Source organism: Saccoglossus kowalevskii, chromosome 11, assembly GCF_978046115.1.
Source record: "Saccoglossus kowalevskii chromosome 11, keSacKowa6.1, whole genome shotgun sequence".
Lineage (NCBI taxonomy): Eukaryota > Metazoa > Hemichordata > Enteropneusta > Harrimaniidae > Saccoglossus > Saccoglossus kowalevskii.
Genome location: NC_140651.1, coordinates 3,857,305 through 3,875,260, shown reverse-complemented (window position 1 = coordinate 3,875,260; position 17,956 = coordinate 3,857,305). Strand labels below are relative to the sequence as shown.

Sequence of the window (17,956 nt, the reverse complement as noted above, 5' to 3'; positions counted from 1 at the left end):
ATCATTTATTTGTCATAGGATTTTATTTTAAAACTTAACAAATTAATTATTAAAGCCACACTTGTTATATTTCAGATAAAAAAGCTAGTAAATTTAAAGAATGGTTAGATTGTTCTCATTTAGTGGATATCAAACCAAACCCACTGGCAATGGAAGTACTCAGTTATTTTGCTTATGAAACTGTGGCACAGGTGAGTTAGGTGGTCTTTGTGTTATTTTGAGTGAGTTAAGTAGGCTATAGTCGTGGATAGGTGAATGTGTCATACACAGATGAGTTAGGTGATCTTTGTGTTATTTTGAGTAAGTTAAGTAAGCTATAGTCATGGATAGGTGAATTTGTCATACACAGGTGAGTTATGTGGTCTTTGTGTTATTTTGAGTGAGTTAAGTAGGCTTTAATCATAGATAGGTGACTTTTATGTCATATACAGGTGAGTTAGGTGGTCTTTGTGTCATTTTGAGTGGATTAGGTAGGCTTTAGTCATAGATAGGTGAGTTAAGCACCATTTATATCACAAGCAGGTGATTTAGGTGACTTATTTGCCAAAATCAAGTGAGTTATAAAGTGCAAATGCAATAATGAAGACTCTTGTGCTATATTGTACTTGTACTTATATTTATAGTGGGGAAGTCGTCACCTGCACATGCGTCAGATGGCCATAGCATGTCATTGTTTACAAACAAGCGTCTACCCATGAGCCTTCGCGTTTTAGTGTGTGTTGTTATTGTTGCTTTGGACTCAATTTCTGCGCATGCACAGGTGATACACCTCTTTCGCATTAATGTTATAGATGTATGTTTATTGGACTTTCTGTTTGTTTCAGATTGTTGATTTAGCATTATTGGTAAAAAGAGATATGGAAAGTCAAGTACAAGATCCATTTGTCCAATCTAGACCCCCTAGCTGTATCAGTAATATCACAATACATATACCATCAACTTCACAGTCTATAAAAAGTATCCCCACATCACAACCAGTGTCTCCTAGCAACCAATCACCACCATCAACACCTACTACCCCGACAACCAGTGTCATGTCATCTCCATTTCTATCAGCATCATCTACTAATTTAAATGCTTCCTTAAATAGTAATTCATCCAGCGGTTCCCAACAGCATAGTCTCAGTGGATCCCAACAACACAATCTTAGTAATATGTCACAACAAAGTACAACTGCAGCCACCAAACCAAAAGCCAAGAAAAGAAAAAAGGTAATGCCTGCTTATGTCTCTGTATCTTCCAGTTTTTAACATAGGTGCAGTTTTTTGTGAACAAGTGACAGGTTATGCAGGTCATATTCAGGTGCTACAGGGCATATCAAGATCATGTTTCTCCTGTCTCCTATGAGGAAGCCACCCACAGAAAAGCAAGTCAAGCAGTGCTTGTCATAATCTAATGTTCAATCAATCAAAAAACATGGGTGATGTTTACTGCATGAGTCACAGTATGAGACACAATCACATTTTATTATTGTCTAGATTTCATGCAGTATTCTCTTTATATGCCACTCCACAAATACCTAAAATCCATGTAGTGTTCCAATCACTAAGCAACACTCCACTAACACCTAGAATTTATGTGGTGTTCAACTCAACTAATGCCTAGAATCTATCAGTTTTTTCTCTTTGATGTCACATACAAGTCTATTTCAAGATGACATAATCACGTTACTAATAGTATGGATAACATCTGTACCAACATTTCACATAAGCTCCGTTCAAATCACATAGCTGATACTTATACATGTAAGAGATCTGTCATAAGAAAGTCTTTACAGTTGTCATGACAACAAGTGTACAAAGCCGTAACTGTTAATCTTTGTCTTTTTATAGAGTGGTGCCACATCAACTTTAGAGAGTGGTAGTGTGAATGCGATACAAACAACACATATTAGAGAAGCTTTAAGAAGATATTATCAAAGCACTGGACCAATGGCAGTATTTTCTGTAAGTGCGTTTCATAATTCTTGCTCAAATTTCCTGAATTTAACGTGTTAGTGAAGACTATAAAAATGTTATGATACATGTGTGTTGTAACCTAGCAACTCTATACAGGCTTCATCATTGTCATATTTGGAGTGCAGTGTAATGCGTTGTGACAGTTTATATACACAGACTAGTTACATTTAACATACGTTACACATCAAACTATGATTTGTATTTCTGCATACAACTCTCTTTAATATATTACATCAGTGGTACATTACTTGGGGTTTGCAAATACATTGACATGATACCAAGATCCCGTTTCAATCTCGCTCTCACATAAGCGTTCCAACTCAGAAAAATGCGCATGCCCGAGGTAACTAGGATACTGGGATGTCAAGGTGGATCTAAATAGCTGCTCACGATATGACTGATTACGATAACTATATTTCCTGTAAATTTTCGATGTACAGTATTACATTTTTTCACTATGAATGTGGTAATACATGTTTTATTGTTTTATTAAAAACCGTTTATGTCATGTCAGAAGGTCGTAGCATCAGTCTCACTATCTACGAGATGAGACTTGAATGGGATCTTGGCATGATGTCACCATACAGTACTATGTGCGTTGCAAACCCCAAGTAATGTACCTGTGATTACATCTAGTGTCAATGTTTTAAAGTACATATACAGGTAATATGAGTGATAGTCTGTCCGTCTCATACTTATGGTGCTTGTTTATTTTCAGAAAAATTCATCTGTATTATTTATCAGCAAGTTTCTTGGATGTTGAAAACTTGTCATCGATTATTTGGTTCATCTGCATCAGAGATGTTAAAATGAGGGCTGTAAGAAATCTTGTGCTTGCTAAGGTCAATGAACTTTGGCACAGAGGTCAAAGATTGTGACGTCTTCTTCTGTAATATTCAGAAATATAACATTATGTTTTATTAATATCAGTTAGATATATTTGAAAATATTTATTAAAAAAATTAAGAATAATAATATTAAGGAAAAAAGCATCAATTATTGACACTTTATATCTATTGTTGAATTATATTTCTTATACACAAAATACAACACTTTTAATTTTGAATATGAAATAAAACCTTTTTGATACACACAGTGTGGTTTTTTTCTATGGTTTGATTTTCTTCAAAGCGGATATAGCCGTCTTTTTTAAGTATGTCTTGTTAACTGCCAAGATGCGGCCCATGACTGATATGTGCTCAGAAGTGAACTGCAAGAAAATATATAATATAACACATACAAGCATCCAGGTGCAAGCTATTAACTTCCCTGTAGTTAATGTAAACTACAAATATGCTGTATTAATCCCGTTCACAACAGATATAATCTGCCACAGACTTATTTGAAATCGAAAAACTTGTTATGTAATTTGTCTTGGATGCAGGTCTCTGTCTGTGTTCTCTATTTTTTTTGATAAAATTAAATACTTTATAAATATTTGAGGCCATGCATTGTTAGATCGTACAGACGTCAAATTTTGTTTTTAAAATCTGATTCAGGATGAATGACTGGCAGTCATTTATTTCTCAAAAATTGGGATGTGCAGTCTTTGATCGAGGGCTATGTCATCAATGCAACTGACAGGGGCTATGTCATCTATTTACCTGTTTGCTGTATTTAGTGATGCTTGTAAGCAACAATTTACCAAACTTGAGACATGAATTCTGCGCTATCCCATGATGCTCTAGAAGTGTCAGGAATGTTGTTATTGTGACAGTGTTTAGATCAAGCTGTAAAAAGAAGTGATAAAAACAGTTACTGTGTAGTAATTGTAATCCCAGACTGCATAACCAATCAAGCAACTTGCTAGAAATAATAGAAATAGAGTTTACCTTTGGTTCAATTAGTGTAAGAAAAACTTGGCTGGTGTGAACAGTCCACTCAAAATTCATATCAACAAGTTTACTGCAAATAAATTATATGCATAAGACAAATGTTAGTAATTTCTTTTTCTGTAGAATACTGTAAAAGAGTTGATTATTCACTAGGTTTTATTTTTGCTCATTTCACTGACTGAAAAATGAGCCAAATTAAACCCCAGTGAATATGTAAAATTTAGCATAGAACACATTATCTAAAAGATAAAACGGTGATTTCAAAAACCAATTAATATGCCTGAAATGCTAAATCAGCGAAATTTTAACTCAGTGAAAATTAATGATTTTACAGTAGAAGGCACTAGCTCATTGGCAGGGGCAGCAGCCTGGGAAATATTTCAAGAATTGGTCAATGAACCCAAGGTGAAATTTGTCATAATTATGTTTGTGGATTTGCATATTTGCTGTACATGACTTCCAGAGTCTGAGAAATGTTTGTTTTGGGGTTGTTTAGCATTGAACACTTCTAGAGGCTGGTGAATTTGTGAAATTTAGTTCCCATCAAAATCAAGAGGAGCATGAAATTAATAGTGATTGAAAATAAAATAAACTAGAATTAAACCAGCACACAATATGAGAAAGCGCAGTACTAGTACATAGTAGATAGGTAATGTTGGGTTATTTAAAGGGTTTGTAATCTAGCTGTATGTCTGGCAGAGTGTGCATTACACAAAGGTAATCTAATATTACCATATTTACTCTATTAGAAACGCATCTCCATAAGAAGCAGACGCAAGCCAAACATGTACATGTAGTTTGACTACAGACACACCAGTTAGTTACAAAGAGCATACACTATTAATAGATGTAATTACATAGAGAAAATATGTTAATTAGACACTGCCAAATATTGTGCAGGTTTATCACTTTACATACCTGAAGAAAAATTCCTTAACTTGCTTATCAAATGTCTCTCTAGCCAGTTTACAAATTATATCGGCCTGTGGACTTCCTAAGTTTGCACACATTAGCACCAATGCACCTTCAATTAATGCTTTGGGGAATTTTCCACTAAATCTTGTGACTGTAGTTACCAGTCTCCGTGATGCATTCTGTTGTAAATGCAGCAACTGAAATATAAGTAGAGACTGTGCTTAATACATGGACATTGGTTTATGGCCACTTATGTAGATTTGTCTGTCAACCAATTGGAGCATGTGTTACTAAAACAGCCTGTCATACTAGAAAGTGGTTTGTAACTCGGGTTCTGATTTATTTTTAATCCTACAAATAATTTACATTGGTAGTTTGTTATATGTAGTTATAGGCATGCACACTGATGGTCGTTTGTAAAAACATTTTAATCAGATTGATTCATTATAAGATACATTACACCAGTCCTCTAAACTACTAATATTTAATGCATGAAAACAAAAGTATTGTTACATCAGCCATAGAGGGCACAAATCTTTGAAAGGTGCCAAATTTGTCAACTTCTGATCAATCTATTCCAAAATTGTTGCGAGCTTTTATTTTTAATTTTCAAATGCTAATGATATTCATTTTTTCTAAAAATTTTTAGAAGGAACAATAATGAAATGCTGTAACATGCACATTTTTATTTGATGTCCTCTATGGCCAGAAACAATATTTTAGTTCAGGCCTGAAATTGTTTTTTTTTTGTTTTTTTTTATTTGGACTTCATTGATCTTGATTCATGGTTTGATGTGTATGCAACACAGGAGTAAATGTTGTAATTACAATGTGGAATCAATATAATAGAAATTTTGGTTTTAGTCAACTGTGTGTAGACATTGTTTCTTCACCATAAATCTATTTTTCTGAGAAAACTCTTAATTATGTGGAAAATAATACGAGTTTCCATGATAATTTCATCATCAAATACCAATATTATGTAATTTTATATCACAAGTAATATTGAGGTACTCCCTTGCCTATAAACCAACAAAATATTTTTACCGTAATTAACTTTTTACAAGGAGACCATATATTTTAGAACTTTCTTCACCATTCAACACAATATGCAAAAACAAATTTGGTCAGAGAGGGCGCTATTCACAATTATCCTACCTTATCCAAGTAACATTGTTTGGCAATTACTACACAATTACTGTAGCTTGGTTCTGGTTGAAGATTACACAAACATTGACAAAATATCTGCAGTGTAACTTCTGAGAAACTATCTGTCTTCATGTACTTACAGATGCCATCAACCTAAAATTAAAAAACAAAATCAAATTCAAGGAAAACTGTATTATCCTTTAATAACATAATGGGCCTCTCACGTATTAAAAGTATCACCAGAGATGAAATATCAAAACAGCAGATCAGAGAAGCATTAGTAAATGTGAATTAAATATGAATAGACGTGGTTTATGAACCTCACCTGCTGTGAAGTGTGTTTGCTAAATAACTCCATTTCCATTTGATGGTCACCGGGAACTCCGTCTGAGCTAGAATTTAGAACATCTAGTAATTTATCCACTTTAATCTGTGAAAAATCAACGTGGTTATTCACTGAAAGTTTACTGGAAGTGTGCCATGTCTGTTTAAACAGAATATTGCTAAATATTGCAGTTAATACATTCAAATTACTGAAGAGATAAAATGCATTATCAAGTTTAATAAATATTAAAAATTTGAACATGAACGGTCAGGGCATGTCAGAGATATGGCTCTGCAACACCATTTCTTAAAACAAAATGACTGCTAGTCATTGCATCATGAAACAAATAGTCAATCATGCATATATATCCCAAGATGTATGCTGTAAACTTGAATGTGATTGGTTCAGGTGGAGGAGCATACACGGGGGTCAATCTAGAAGTCCCAGCTTTTGGTCTACGTTCAAACATGGACTGAAAACAATTCCATCACAGAGGGCTCTCTCCAATATAATTATTGGGTTGTATATAGTATAATCATATTCAATGTATTCTATTACCTTTATGTCTGTGTCAAGATCTGGTTCGTCTATTTCCATGGTAACATCATCTACCTCTGTTACCGTCGCATCATCATCCTTGGCTTCCACCTTCACATCATGTGCATTCTCGTCATCAGTACTTGAATCCAAGATGATGACCTCATTGTTACAAACGTGTTCTTGACTGAAACGCTTATCTCCACTATGCGGCATGTCTACATCCTCTCGTTCACTGTCAATCTCCATTCCAGGAGATAACACTTGCTGCTCCCTCACATCAATTAAGTCTTTCCACTCATCAAAGTGAGACCTACCTACACCATCCGAAGTGTGCTGGCTAGAGGCTTTAATTCTATCACACAAATCTGTGAGTTTATTTGATGATTGACAAAACAAATCAAGTCTAATCTTGTCAGTCTCAGCAAGCATATGTGTTCTTTCTATCTCCTTCACAAGAAACGCTAACCAATCGTCCTGCTTTATGTATTGTTCGATTTCATTTAATAATTTCACGATGACGTCACTTGGGATTTGTTCTTGGTGGTAATGAATAAATGTTAACAAATTTCTCTGTATGTCTATCGGCAGTAAAGAAATCCTTGGTTTGCTGAATAATATAATTGAAGAAAATATCAAAACTGTTATGATTACAAATTCACAAGGTCAGATACTGTGCTATATTATGTGGTGTTAATTGGAGTATAAGACATATCTATCAGTGATTCGACAGATGCTCTCCAGACATCAGCTAAGTGTTTCTGTTAAATTCACTGTTTTGCATCTCAAAATATGCCAAATTATTAGAAATTTCCCATGAAATTTCCCAATTATTAGAAATTTCCCATCCTTTTTGAACAAAATATCATAAGCTAACTTTGAGGCAACTGAACCCCTGATCTATGACTTTATTGCACAGACCTAGGTATTACCACTGGAGAACTCAGTGACATTTACATTTACCTACTTACCCTTGTCATCTCTTATCAATGTTTGTTCGTATTATTGACTTCTTCACCCTTATTAGTAAAAGGTAATTTTAGTAACTCCACAACTTAAGTCTTAAGTCCACAACATTAACAACATTCCAAAAATACTTACAAAATGAGTGTTTTATCTTGATGTATAATCGGTTCTTTCTGACACAGCGATTGGATTAGGTCATTCCATGAAAGTGCTGACTGTTGTAATAACCAGTAGTTTGATGACTGTATTGGATTGTCTGGATTACTTAAAGTCCCAATCACTCCATGCCATTGCAATGGTATTATTTTCAACACTAATGTTTCCAAATCCATTCTTACATTTGGTTAACAAAACAAAAGATTTTTTTCTTTTCACACACTGACGTAATGAATTGTGTTGATTTTCAACTACTTTTTATGCACCTCATTTAACCTGAAAAAACAAGTACATTTGTTGTGGTTATGTCATTTTTAATTGTATAGTTTGATTGTTCTTTAATCAGAATTTGCATTTTTTATGCACTTAGTCCACAGTCACTTGGGGGCTGAAAATTAATAAATACTAATTTGCTTTTTTTTAAATCTTTCGCTATACGTATATAAATAAATATTAATATGCGTATAGCGGATGATTTAAAAAAAAATACTGTAAAAGGATTAATTATTCACTGGGTTTTAATTTTGCTTATTTTGCTGACTGGAAAATGCACTAAATTAAAACCCAGTGAATATGTAAAATTTAGCATAGGACACATCACTAAATGATAAAACCATGAATTTAAAACCCACTGAATAGGCAGGACTCCAGAAGGAGTACCTACACTTTATGCAAATTTTTTAAAATTATGCTAATTTATTCATGACATAGCAGTTTCTGTGTTCATGAATATTCATTAATTTGTGGATCAATACATTCTAAAAGGGGCGATATATTATTTTGGGGGGTTAGAAGAGTTAGAAAGGGGAATTAGCAATCTTTAGGGGGTCAATACAAAAGAAGGGACCCATTTGGAGAACAAATGGGATCCTCGTGTCTGTTGTTGCACGTAACCTGCAGCTGTCAACTGTGTTCGTACTTCGACGACTTCGACTGGCTTCCATGTGAGGTAGTTCCTTGTGTTCTGTTTTTCTGACTTGAGTTCTTGATATACAGAAGTTGCTGTTTATGTTTTTTTTTCTTTCATATCTTGTCTTGTAGGAGTGTCCTGTCCGTGATTCAAACTTGCAATCTTTGAGTTCCCAGCGCACTGTCTTGTCCACTGTACCACGAGTGTCTTCATGCAAATGATAGGATTTAAGTCCTAATTATAGGATAAATGTTTTCACTAGCATTCAAAAATAGACTGGCAGGCATGGGAATTGAACCCAGGTCCTTCTGATCACTGTATAGACAACTGAACCACAAGACCACAATTGATTGACTGGATGTGTTTGCATTTGTTAAGACTATATAGTGTATATATATATATAGAAATACAACATATTTCGATTATTGAGTTACAATTGTCCAAAAAATTGCCAATTTTGTGTTTTTACTTGTGTAAACTATATGCATGCCATAACCCGTTAGTGTACATCTTGCCAATTGGGTGTTTGCCATTTGCGTTGCCCATACCTGACCCGATCCTAACCCTAATGCCAAGACACGTTCCTGTTAATAATTCGGTAATATAATATTTAGACTTATTTTGGTGTAGACAGCTCTCGTTTGATTAATTCCCACAATTACAAGTTGTTAAATTGAGAGAATAAATGTGCGGACAAATATTTTTAACTTATTTTGGTGTAGACAGCTCTCGTTTAATTATTTTACACTATTACAAGTTGTTAAATTGAGAGAATAAATGTATGGACAAATATTTTAGACTTATTTTGGTGTAGACAGCTCTCGTTTAATTATTTTACACCATTACAAGTTGTTAAATTGAGAGAATAAATGTGCGGACAAATATTTTTAACTTATTTTGGTGTAGACAGCTCTCGTTTTGATTAATTCCCACAATTACAAGTTGTTAAATTGAGAGAATAAATGTGCGGACAAATATTTTAGACTTATTTTGGTGTAGACAGCTCTCGTTTGATTAATTCCCACAATTACAAGTTGTTAAATTGAGAGAATAAATGTGCGGACAAATATTTTAGACTTATTTTGGTGTAGACAGCTCTCGTTTAATTATTTTACACCATTACAAGTTGTTAAATTGAGAGAATAAATGTATGGACTAATATTTGAGACTTATTTTGGTGTAAACAACTCGCGTTTGATTAATTCCCACAATTACAAGTTGTTAAATTGAGAGACTAAATGTGTGGACAAATATTTTAGACTTATTTTGGTGTAGATAACTCTCATTTAATAATTAATTTATTATTTATTCATTCATGGTATGGTGGAGTTTTGTGATGTTTATTATTTTTTCGCGACGTTCTTTGTTTACGGTTTGAAAGATTTCAGTTTATTTGATTTACGTTTTTACGGTAGCTCTGAGCGGGACTCGAACCCACTGTCTTTTCAAGCTAATTTTGTTTTATTTTGATGGCACGCTTGTGTACCACGCCACGACGTTGGTCGTTAAGTGGTGTTAATTTTTCTAACTACTCCAGTGTTCCGATGAGTTGAACGGAAAAGCCAAAACGATTGCTATTTTCTGATTGCTTCGGTTCTGGTGAGTGTGTATCTAGTGTGATTCGAACCCGTGTCGTTTGTATTGGGCGTTTTTTTTATTTCCCATGTTGGCTACGCCGTAATATGCAACCACTTCCCCGTGTTATTGTGATTTTGAGAGTGTTTAATGATGTCTTCCTCACCCGTCACACCATGACCCAGTTTCAACCACACGGCCATTTTGCAACACAGTGCGTGACCCTCGGCGTGACCCGACTGACTATATGATCGTTCTGTTCAACTGTTAAGCTAGGATTTATTACCGTTATTATCATTAAATTGTCATGTGATTTTTTTTACCTTATGTGTAATGTCTTAAGTATCTTTATTGTAATTTGTATATACCAATTCGTATATACCGAGGAAACGCCGCCGATTGAAGGTCATGTATTTTGTGACATCACCAATTCGTGTGTAGGTAGGCTTCTAGATTCGTGCCACTGAATATGCCTGAAATGCTAAATCAGCGAAATTTAAACCCAGTGGAAATTAGTCATTTTACAGTTGTATTTATTGATTTTCAGCTCCCAAGTGACTGTGACTTAGTCATTTGCATCATAAGGCTGCAGATTTTAAATGACTTTTTGAGAGTACGAGTTTTGCAAAAAAAAGTGTTTAGGTAAAAAGGTAATGAAATAGAATTCATGGATGCATGCATGCATGCAAGTATCTATCCTACCCACTTCAGTGTGAAATGAATTTGAAAACAGTATCTTCGTTGGTCACTGCGTCACCCTCCAACCACCCAGCTGACAAGTATCAGAACATACTAGTATTACATATTACGCCCGATTTAATTTTGATTTGCTGGAATTGATCATATTCGTGCTTATTCTTTCTTCTATGTTATAATGTTTGTTTATAATCTGTAAGTAACTCACTGAAATCCATGAGGTAAATACTGGTATATCAAATCCAAAACCGCTCTGTTCTGTTTGGATCTCCCGCCATCTTTTTCAACCAGGAAGTAATATCTGTTTACATGAAAGTGCCCTCTATGTCAATACTGCTATAACTTTTGTTTCTACTTAAGATTTTCAAATCCCCGCTATTTCGACATGGAACTATTATACTCCCAGAACATCCAGTCTGAGATTTACATTCAGAATTTAAAACGAGGAAACAGTGCTCGAGAAAAGTACGACGACGTTAAAAATAATTTACAGTAATTTTCCTTCATAGCGCCCTCTACTTCTCTACGGTATTCGTTTTTTTTTTTATATTTAGCCTTAAAGCTGCAACACACACTCTTTCACTAGTAACTGACAAGTTATATATACCGTATATACTTCAAAGTAATTTCAGTTAAGGATAAACGCTACACAAAATTAAAATATTTGATATTTCATGTCATGAGGATAAGGAAAATGGAATAAAATTAGCATGTTTTTTTTTCTGTTTTAGGTCATTTTACTATTGTTTTATATGAACTGGATACATCTCAAAATTTTGCTCGGTGACATATAGTGACAAAAAGTTTTGATTGACAATTGACAATATTTTTAGCCCATTTTTATCAAGAAATGTGTTTTCATTGTGGTATATAGAAACTGTATTTCATGCATATTATTTTATCTTTTTTTTCAAAAAAGTTCACATACTGTTGGCTAAAACAAAGAATAGTATACAGATTTTGACACAAAATATTGCTACTGCCATATTCCCTCAAATATGTGCATATGATAAAAACTGGTGAAGTTTCAGATATTCATTCAAAGATTTAAAATACCTTTATTAATTTATGTACCAGCATCTTAAAGTAACAGTTGATAGATATACAAGGTATAAAGTTTATTCACACTTCAAAGATAGAAATTTACCAAATACACTCACAAGTGTATTTATAAGTGAGTTTAAGTTAAACATATTTACAAAAGATGAAGCAAATCAGAGTAAGTCCCCTCAGTAATATGTAGCTATTTGTGGTTCCAAAGATTTTCCACTCAGCAAAGCAATAACCTATAATACTATAGCAGTAACATTCCCCTGTACTCTGTGTACCAACTTATGTTCTGCTGTCAATAGTCCATGCCCAGTGTTATAGTTCAACATATAGCTGCCAATAGCATTTTCATGTGAACCTCAACAAAAGGTGAAACAATGTAATTTTACATAACTATTCATCAAATATAATATAATAAGCATTTTGAGTTTACTGTCACATAACTTATAAAGTCACTCAAATAACAAGATTCAAAATTATGGTGTCGCCAACAAGCTTATTAAGATTACCTTACCATAAATTGTACATGTTGTGAGTAACACCTTGTGTTATTCATAAATACAGGTCTGCTACACAGAACAGCACTATTCTGTAACTTATGGTAGTTTGATTGTTGAACAAAAATAACAGAATAATGACCATAACAAATAATAACAGCACTGAAGATTTCATAAGGTTGTAATATATTTATTTTAAATGAATTGCATTTGTCCTTCAATCACAGCCATAATTAGACATATATACAGTTTTAAAAACAGTTCTCTGCAGAGTCTGCGTCAGTATCCATGATTATTGACAAATAAATAGGTATTTTTGTTTTCCATTTTTACAAGAGTGCTTGTTTTATTAAATGTTTTTTCTCTGGTGTCAGTTGTTTGGGGAATTCAATGTCAAACTGGACTTGTAGATCTCCTTTCATATCTGGATCCTTTGATAATGGCATGCCTTCTGAGGGAACAGCTTTCCTATATCCAGGCCTATAAAAATAAAAATACAAATTGCATATAATCAGTAGTGTACCAGGTATACTTGAGTCTTGTACAATTTGGCAGAAATATTTGAATTTTCAATACTAAAATATATGGTTTAATGATTCCTAAGAATAAGATACTACTTGTGCCAACATTAAAAATGAAATATCAGTAGTATAGATGTGGATGCAAAGCAATTAAGAAATAACAATATCAAATATTTAAGGATTTCCACTATCTATTAATGGCTGTTCAGAAGTGCTTTCAATGGAATATAAAATAATGCAAAATACTAAATCACACAACAATTGTAAAATTGTTCCATTGAAGCTGAGGCAAGAATCTAACACTAGCACCACACTGACTACATTTCCACATAAACCTTGGTTCGATTTAAAAAAGATAAATCAACACTTACATGATGATATCATTAATTGGAATGTTAAGAAGTCTTCCATCTAAGGTTGGTATTTCTACACTACATCCTGTCAATGCTTTTCCCAATAAAACTTTAGCAGTAAAAACTAAATCATTGTCCTCTCTTTTGAATCTTGGATGTGGTTTATCTCGGACAATAAATACAATATCAGCTGGAATGTTATTTGGTCCCTGATCACCTTCTTCTGGAAATGTTATCCTTGTACCTTCTCTCCAACCTTTCTTGACATTTATTGTAAGAATTTTGTCACGGATACTTGATGTGTGTCCATCCTCATTCATTACCTGTAATATAAATTCCATACATAAGTTAAATTGTTCCCAGGTTATTATTGTCTGATACTATCACTATTATAATGTTTCTATTACAAACAAATTGTTACTCACCCTCCTTGAGATTTTCATTTTCTTTGTGCATCCATGGAAGACTTCTTCTAATGAGAGTACAAGATCTCTTTCAATCGCTGGGTCCTTCTTCTTTCTACCTCTACCTTTCAAACCTCCAAATCCCATACTAAGATCACCATCAATTCCATCAAAAAATTCTGTAAAAGGAAAAAAATAACTGTGAGCTTTTGAATTTATTTTAACAGCAAGGATTCTGAATTTATATTGTGCTAAGTTTAATACTTGTCTTTTATATCTTGTTGTAATATGAAGATGACACAAATGTTAATATTTCTACGGTACTGTCTCATTGGTGAGCATGAGAAAAAAATGTTGGTTTTTTAGGAATATCTGGGCAACTTCTTGGGCAACTACAAAAATGAATAAACATGTTTGGAACTAAACATTTTTTTCTCATCATAATAAACAAATATTTAAATAGTTAGTTGACTGAAATATAAGTAATATTGTACTAACCTGCAAATGGATTTTCTCCACCAAAGAAATCCCTGAAGACTTTATGTGAATCACCATGGAAAGTATATCCATCAGTCCATGCACCAGTCTCACCACTACCAGATGGCACTCCGTTCTTCAATCCTTCCTCCCCAAACTGATCATATACTGCCCTCTTACGAGCTAAAATATCAACAAATGAACATACTGATTATTATCATCCTGATGACTATCATATGAAAAACTGATTGAATATGGAACAAAATATTTTTAGGAAAACACAAGAAGTAACAATGATTTCTCCCCTAAAATGAAAAATACGTGATCAGTTGTTTAGTACTTTTACTCACGATCACTAAGGATGTCATAGGCTTCTGCAATCTGCCGAAACTTTTCAGGTGCAAATGGTTCCTGATTTTTATCCGGGTGGAATTTCAATGACAATTTCCTGTACCTGTTGAGAAAGAGAAAACAAGATGGTATAAACAATTTGTAACTTTGTGTACCAGTTATTTGTAACTGATCTCTTCCCCATCCCTGGTACTTGTGAAAACAGTACACAAAGTGCAAAAAAATTGTGTGGCAAACATATGAGCATTTCATATTTATTGTGAGTTAATCTATGAAAAGGTGAAAATAACATGCGTGAGTAAGTAATGTTTTGATTAGAAATTGTGTCTGTATACACCGTTTTCACGCGGTCAAGGTGCAACTGTCATTTTTCAATAGAAATTTCTCTACAGAAATATCATGTCTCCTGCAGCGCAAAGAATAAAAAAAAATATTTCTGTTTAGTTTTCAGAAATATATGCGTTTAAAATGAGAACATTCCATAGTTAACACAGCATCATTAGAAAAATTAATTCCTATTATTATTCATAAACAGAACAATGTTTCCAAAAAATACAACGAAATCAAACAAATATTTTGAAGGTATTTTACCAAAAATATAACAAACTTACGCTTTTTTGATGTCATCATCTGATGCACTCCGCGTGAGACCCAATATTCCGTAGAAGTCTTGCCCCATTTTGGATAATTTCAGATGATTTCGCAGAAAGAATGAAGTGAGATGCTGTCTCAATGTTACACTCTTCCAAAATGGCTTCTGAACTGTTTGTGTGCTCTGTTGCTAAGATTCCATTCATTGTCGTTGGGGGCGCTAGTCACAACAGTATTTTTGTTGTTAAAGATTTTGTAATAAATCGTTACTTATGTAAAATTTGACACTATACAGGCTGTTTGATTGTATGTAGAAGTGTTATATTAAACTGAGAAATATTATAGTCTTACCAGAAATGTTGTTTTAATGACTGAAGAGTTGGCCAAGGTCGAGTGACCTTTGACATGTTAGATAATAAAATGAACTGTACATTTCTAGTCAGGATCGCCTATACTTTCCTGAAAATATTTAATTATGCATTTACTTCTCGAACTATGTAAGCCATAAACAGACAAATATACTTTCGATTTAAGATGAAAAATGTATTTAACATTTTTCTACTAAAGCTTATAACCCAACATAACGCATATCTGACTACTTGTTTATTAAATGCACTCAGCCTTCAACTCTTGGCAACAGACGAGCTCAAAACAACATGGCAGCCAGATTGCTTTGGTGAGCCTGATCACTGTTAGGATCAAAACACACTTCGTTTATAAATAATACGGATAGCAGATCTCCGGTCTACCTCCAGTATGGATAATGATATAGCTGGGGTTCGTATAGAACCACCGGTTGTCGAGTTCGTAGATGCAGGAGAGAATATTGTACATAGTTTGACCATATCCGTCCAAAACGTTAGCAAAAGTAGTAAAATTATCAAGTTCCACCGTCCATCAACAAATGTAAGTTAACGGTCAATTTTGATTTCATTCCATCTTTCTTTATGTTATGACTAGCAATTGATTTTTGCTTAATCAGAACACTGGATTTTAGAATATATGAGAGATGGTACTACATTTTAAACGTAATGCTGAGATGTCAGCTGAGCTGTTTGAAGACGTTACAACATGAAAGTTGAAACAATACATGTGGGAAGTGTTGTTGCACAGTTGTGTCTGATATATACTAGTTATGTCACTCACTGGGTAATTATGCAACAAATAAAGATAATTTTGGACAAAATTAAAATAAAAAAATTAGCTTTAATATCATCAATTAAATTAACCTAAAACTATTGTAAATAGAGTTAATCTATACTAAGAAGGTGCCTATATTATAAATATCTCCGTAATCATCATACAACAATATTAAATTATCATTAGGACTAAAGTATTTCATGATTGAAATTAATTTTATTACCAGACTATGTAACTCAATGCTATCAATTGGATATATTCACATTTATGGCCTTTTTGGCAGACAAGATACATTGTACAATTAAGCACATGCAGACTAGTCTTGGAAAATATACATATAACACAATCTCATTATGACCCAGCCATTGAGTATTAATTTTTGAGACAAAAACAATTTTGTTGCAATACATATTCCCTTATACTTGAAAACAAAAAAATTAATATTTCTAACTTATTTCTGACAGAACTTTAGATTGAAAGTGAAAAATCCTAACAAACCAGTAGCTCCTGGTTTAGAAGTAAAGGCAACTGTTGAGTATTTCACAGACATCGCTAAAGACTGTGAAGATAGGTTGATATTATTGGTGGATGAAGATGTCATTGAAATTCCACTCTTTGCGTAAGTACAAATAAGCTTCATTAACTATTACATTGCACACTTTGAACCTCCAATAATGCCAACCTGTCCATCAGAATAATTCTTCTTATAAGTTGCCACCCTACAGTGACTTAGTAAGTTCTGCAACATGGAGATAACATCAATGTAGCTTAGAGGTCATTTAGAGAGACAACTGTATGTGGCTGAATAATCGTTTGTTATTTAGTTTATACCATAAAAACTCAATAAATTGGCTGTTTCTGTTAATTCGCACTGCTAGTTCATTTTCAAAAAAAAAAAAAATTAGTTAAATGAATCCTTTTAATTTTTGCAAAACTATTGAATTATGTTCACCATCGTCGTACCTTGTACAGGTACATGTACTTCTGGTGATCATAGCCAGAAAACACAACACAGTACCAGTAGCGATTTTTAACAAAACATGAACATAATCTGTTTTACCATCAACATACTTTTAACTACAGGCATGTGGCAAGAAAAGAAATGCTTTAAAACAGTGCATATATTGTAACATTTTGTCAGTAAATACAGATAGAAAACATTACCAGCAGGAAATGACTTTTCATATAAGGTTCATATAAGGATGCTATGTATTAACTGATGTGTGAATTCATGCTTTTGATTGGATAACTGCTGAGGGTGTTGTAAAAAATTGTAATTTTTTGTGAAGGGTTCAAGCTCGCAAGATTGTCTATATTGCATAATTCTGAATTTCAATCAAAAAGTATTTATTTAATTCCTGCACAAACAAAAGATAATTTCATTTGGTACTGTTAATTTACACAAAAATAGAAAAGTTCTTTAAAAAAAAATTTGTTATTACTGTAAATGTCATTCCTTCCTTTCATGTGTTATTCAAAACAGTTTTGCACAGTATTCTATTTTCTCTCTAAACAGAAGAACTTGCAAATTTGTAAACTATAATGTGTCT

At 33.4% G+C, this 17,956-nt stretch overlaps 3 protein-coding genes and 1 long non-coding RNA gene across 4 annotated transcripts in view; 2 read left to right on the top strand and 2 right to left on the bottom strand.

Annotated features, from left to right (window-relative positions):
* LOC100377560 (transcription initiation protein SPT3 homolog) overlaps positions 1–3,053 on the top strand; it is a 66,282-nt gene extending 63,229 nt beyond the window's left edge. Inside the window, exons 6-9 of the mRNA XM_006813238.2 lie at positions 76–191; positions 825–1,211; positions 1,833–1,946; positions 2,677–3,053. Of these exons, the coding sequence (XP_006813301.2) occupies positions 76–191; positions 825–1,211; positions 1,833–1,946; positions 2,677–2,721 (662 nt within the window). The 3' untranslated portion in view covers positions 2,722–3,053. The remainder of the gene's footprint in view (positions 1–75; positions 192–824; positions 1,212–1,832; positions 1,947–2,676) is intronic.
* A 5,818-nt stretch (positions 3,054–8,871) lies between these two features.
* LOC102803141 (uncharacterized) lies at positions 8,872–11,315 on the bottom strand. Its single transcript, XR_014930890.1, has 2 exons — positions 11,231–11,315; positions 8,872–8,985 (listed from the first exon to the last, which is right to left on the bottom strand). It is a non-coding gene; the product is annotated as an uncharacterized LOC102803141 (long non-coding RNA).
* A 1,423-nt stretch (positions 11,316–12,738) lies between these two features.
* LOC100377412 (dnaJ homolog subfamily B member 13-like) lies at positions 12,739–15,452 on the bottom strand. The gene is made up of 6 exons (XM_006813233.3): positions 15,287–15,452; positions 14,675–14,778; positions 14,346–14,507; positions 13,869–14,026; positions 13,462–13,766; positions 12,739–13,049 (listed from the first exon to the last, which is right to left on the bottom strand). The coding sequence occupies exons 1-6, from the start codon at positions 15,352–15,354 to the stop codon at positions 12,899–12,901; spliced, it is 948 nt and encodes a 315-aa protein (XP_006813296.1). The 5' UTR covers positions 15,355–15,452; the 3' UTR covers positions 12,739–12,898.
* Positions 15,453–15,910: 458 nt separating this feature from the next.
* The window catches only part of LOC100377261 (cilia and flagella-associated protein 47-like), a 38,528-nt gene continuing 36,482 nt past the window's right edge, over positions 15,911–17,956 (top strand). Inside the window, exons 1-2 of the mRNA XM_085505634.1 lie at positions 15,911–16,172; positions 16,871–17,025. Coding sequence (XP_085361760.1) covers positions 16,023–16,172; positions 16,871–17,025 — 305 coding nt within the window. The 5' untranslated portion in view covers positions 15,911–16,022. The remainder of the gene's footprint in view (positions 16,173–16,870; positions 17,026–17,956) is intronic.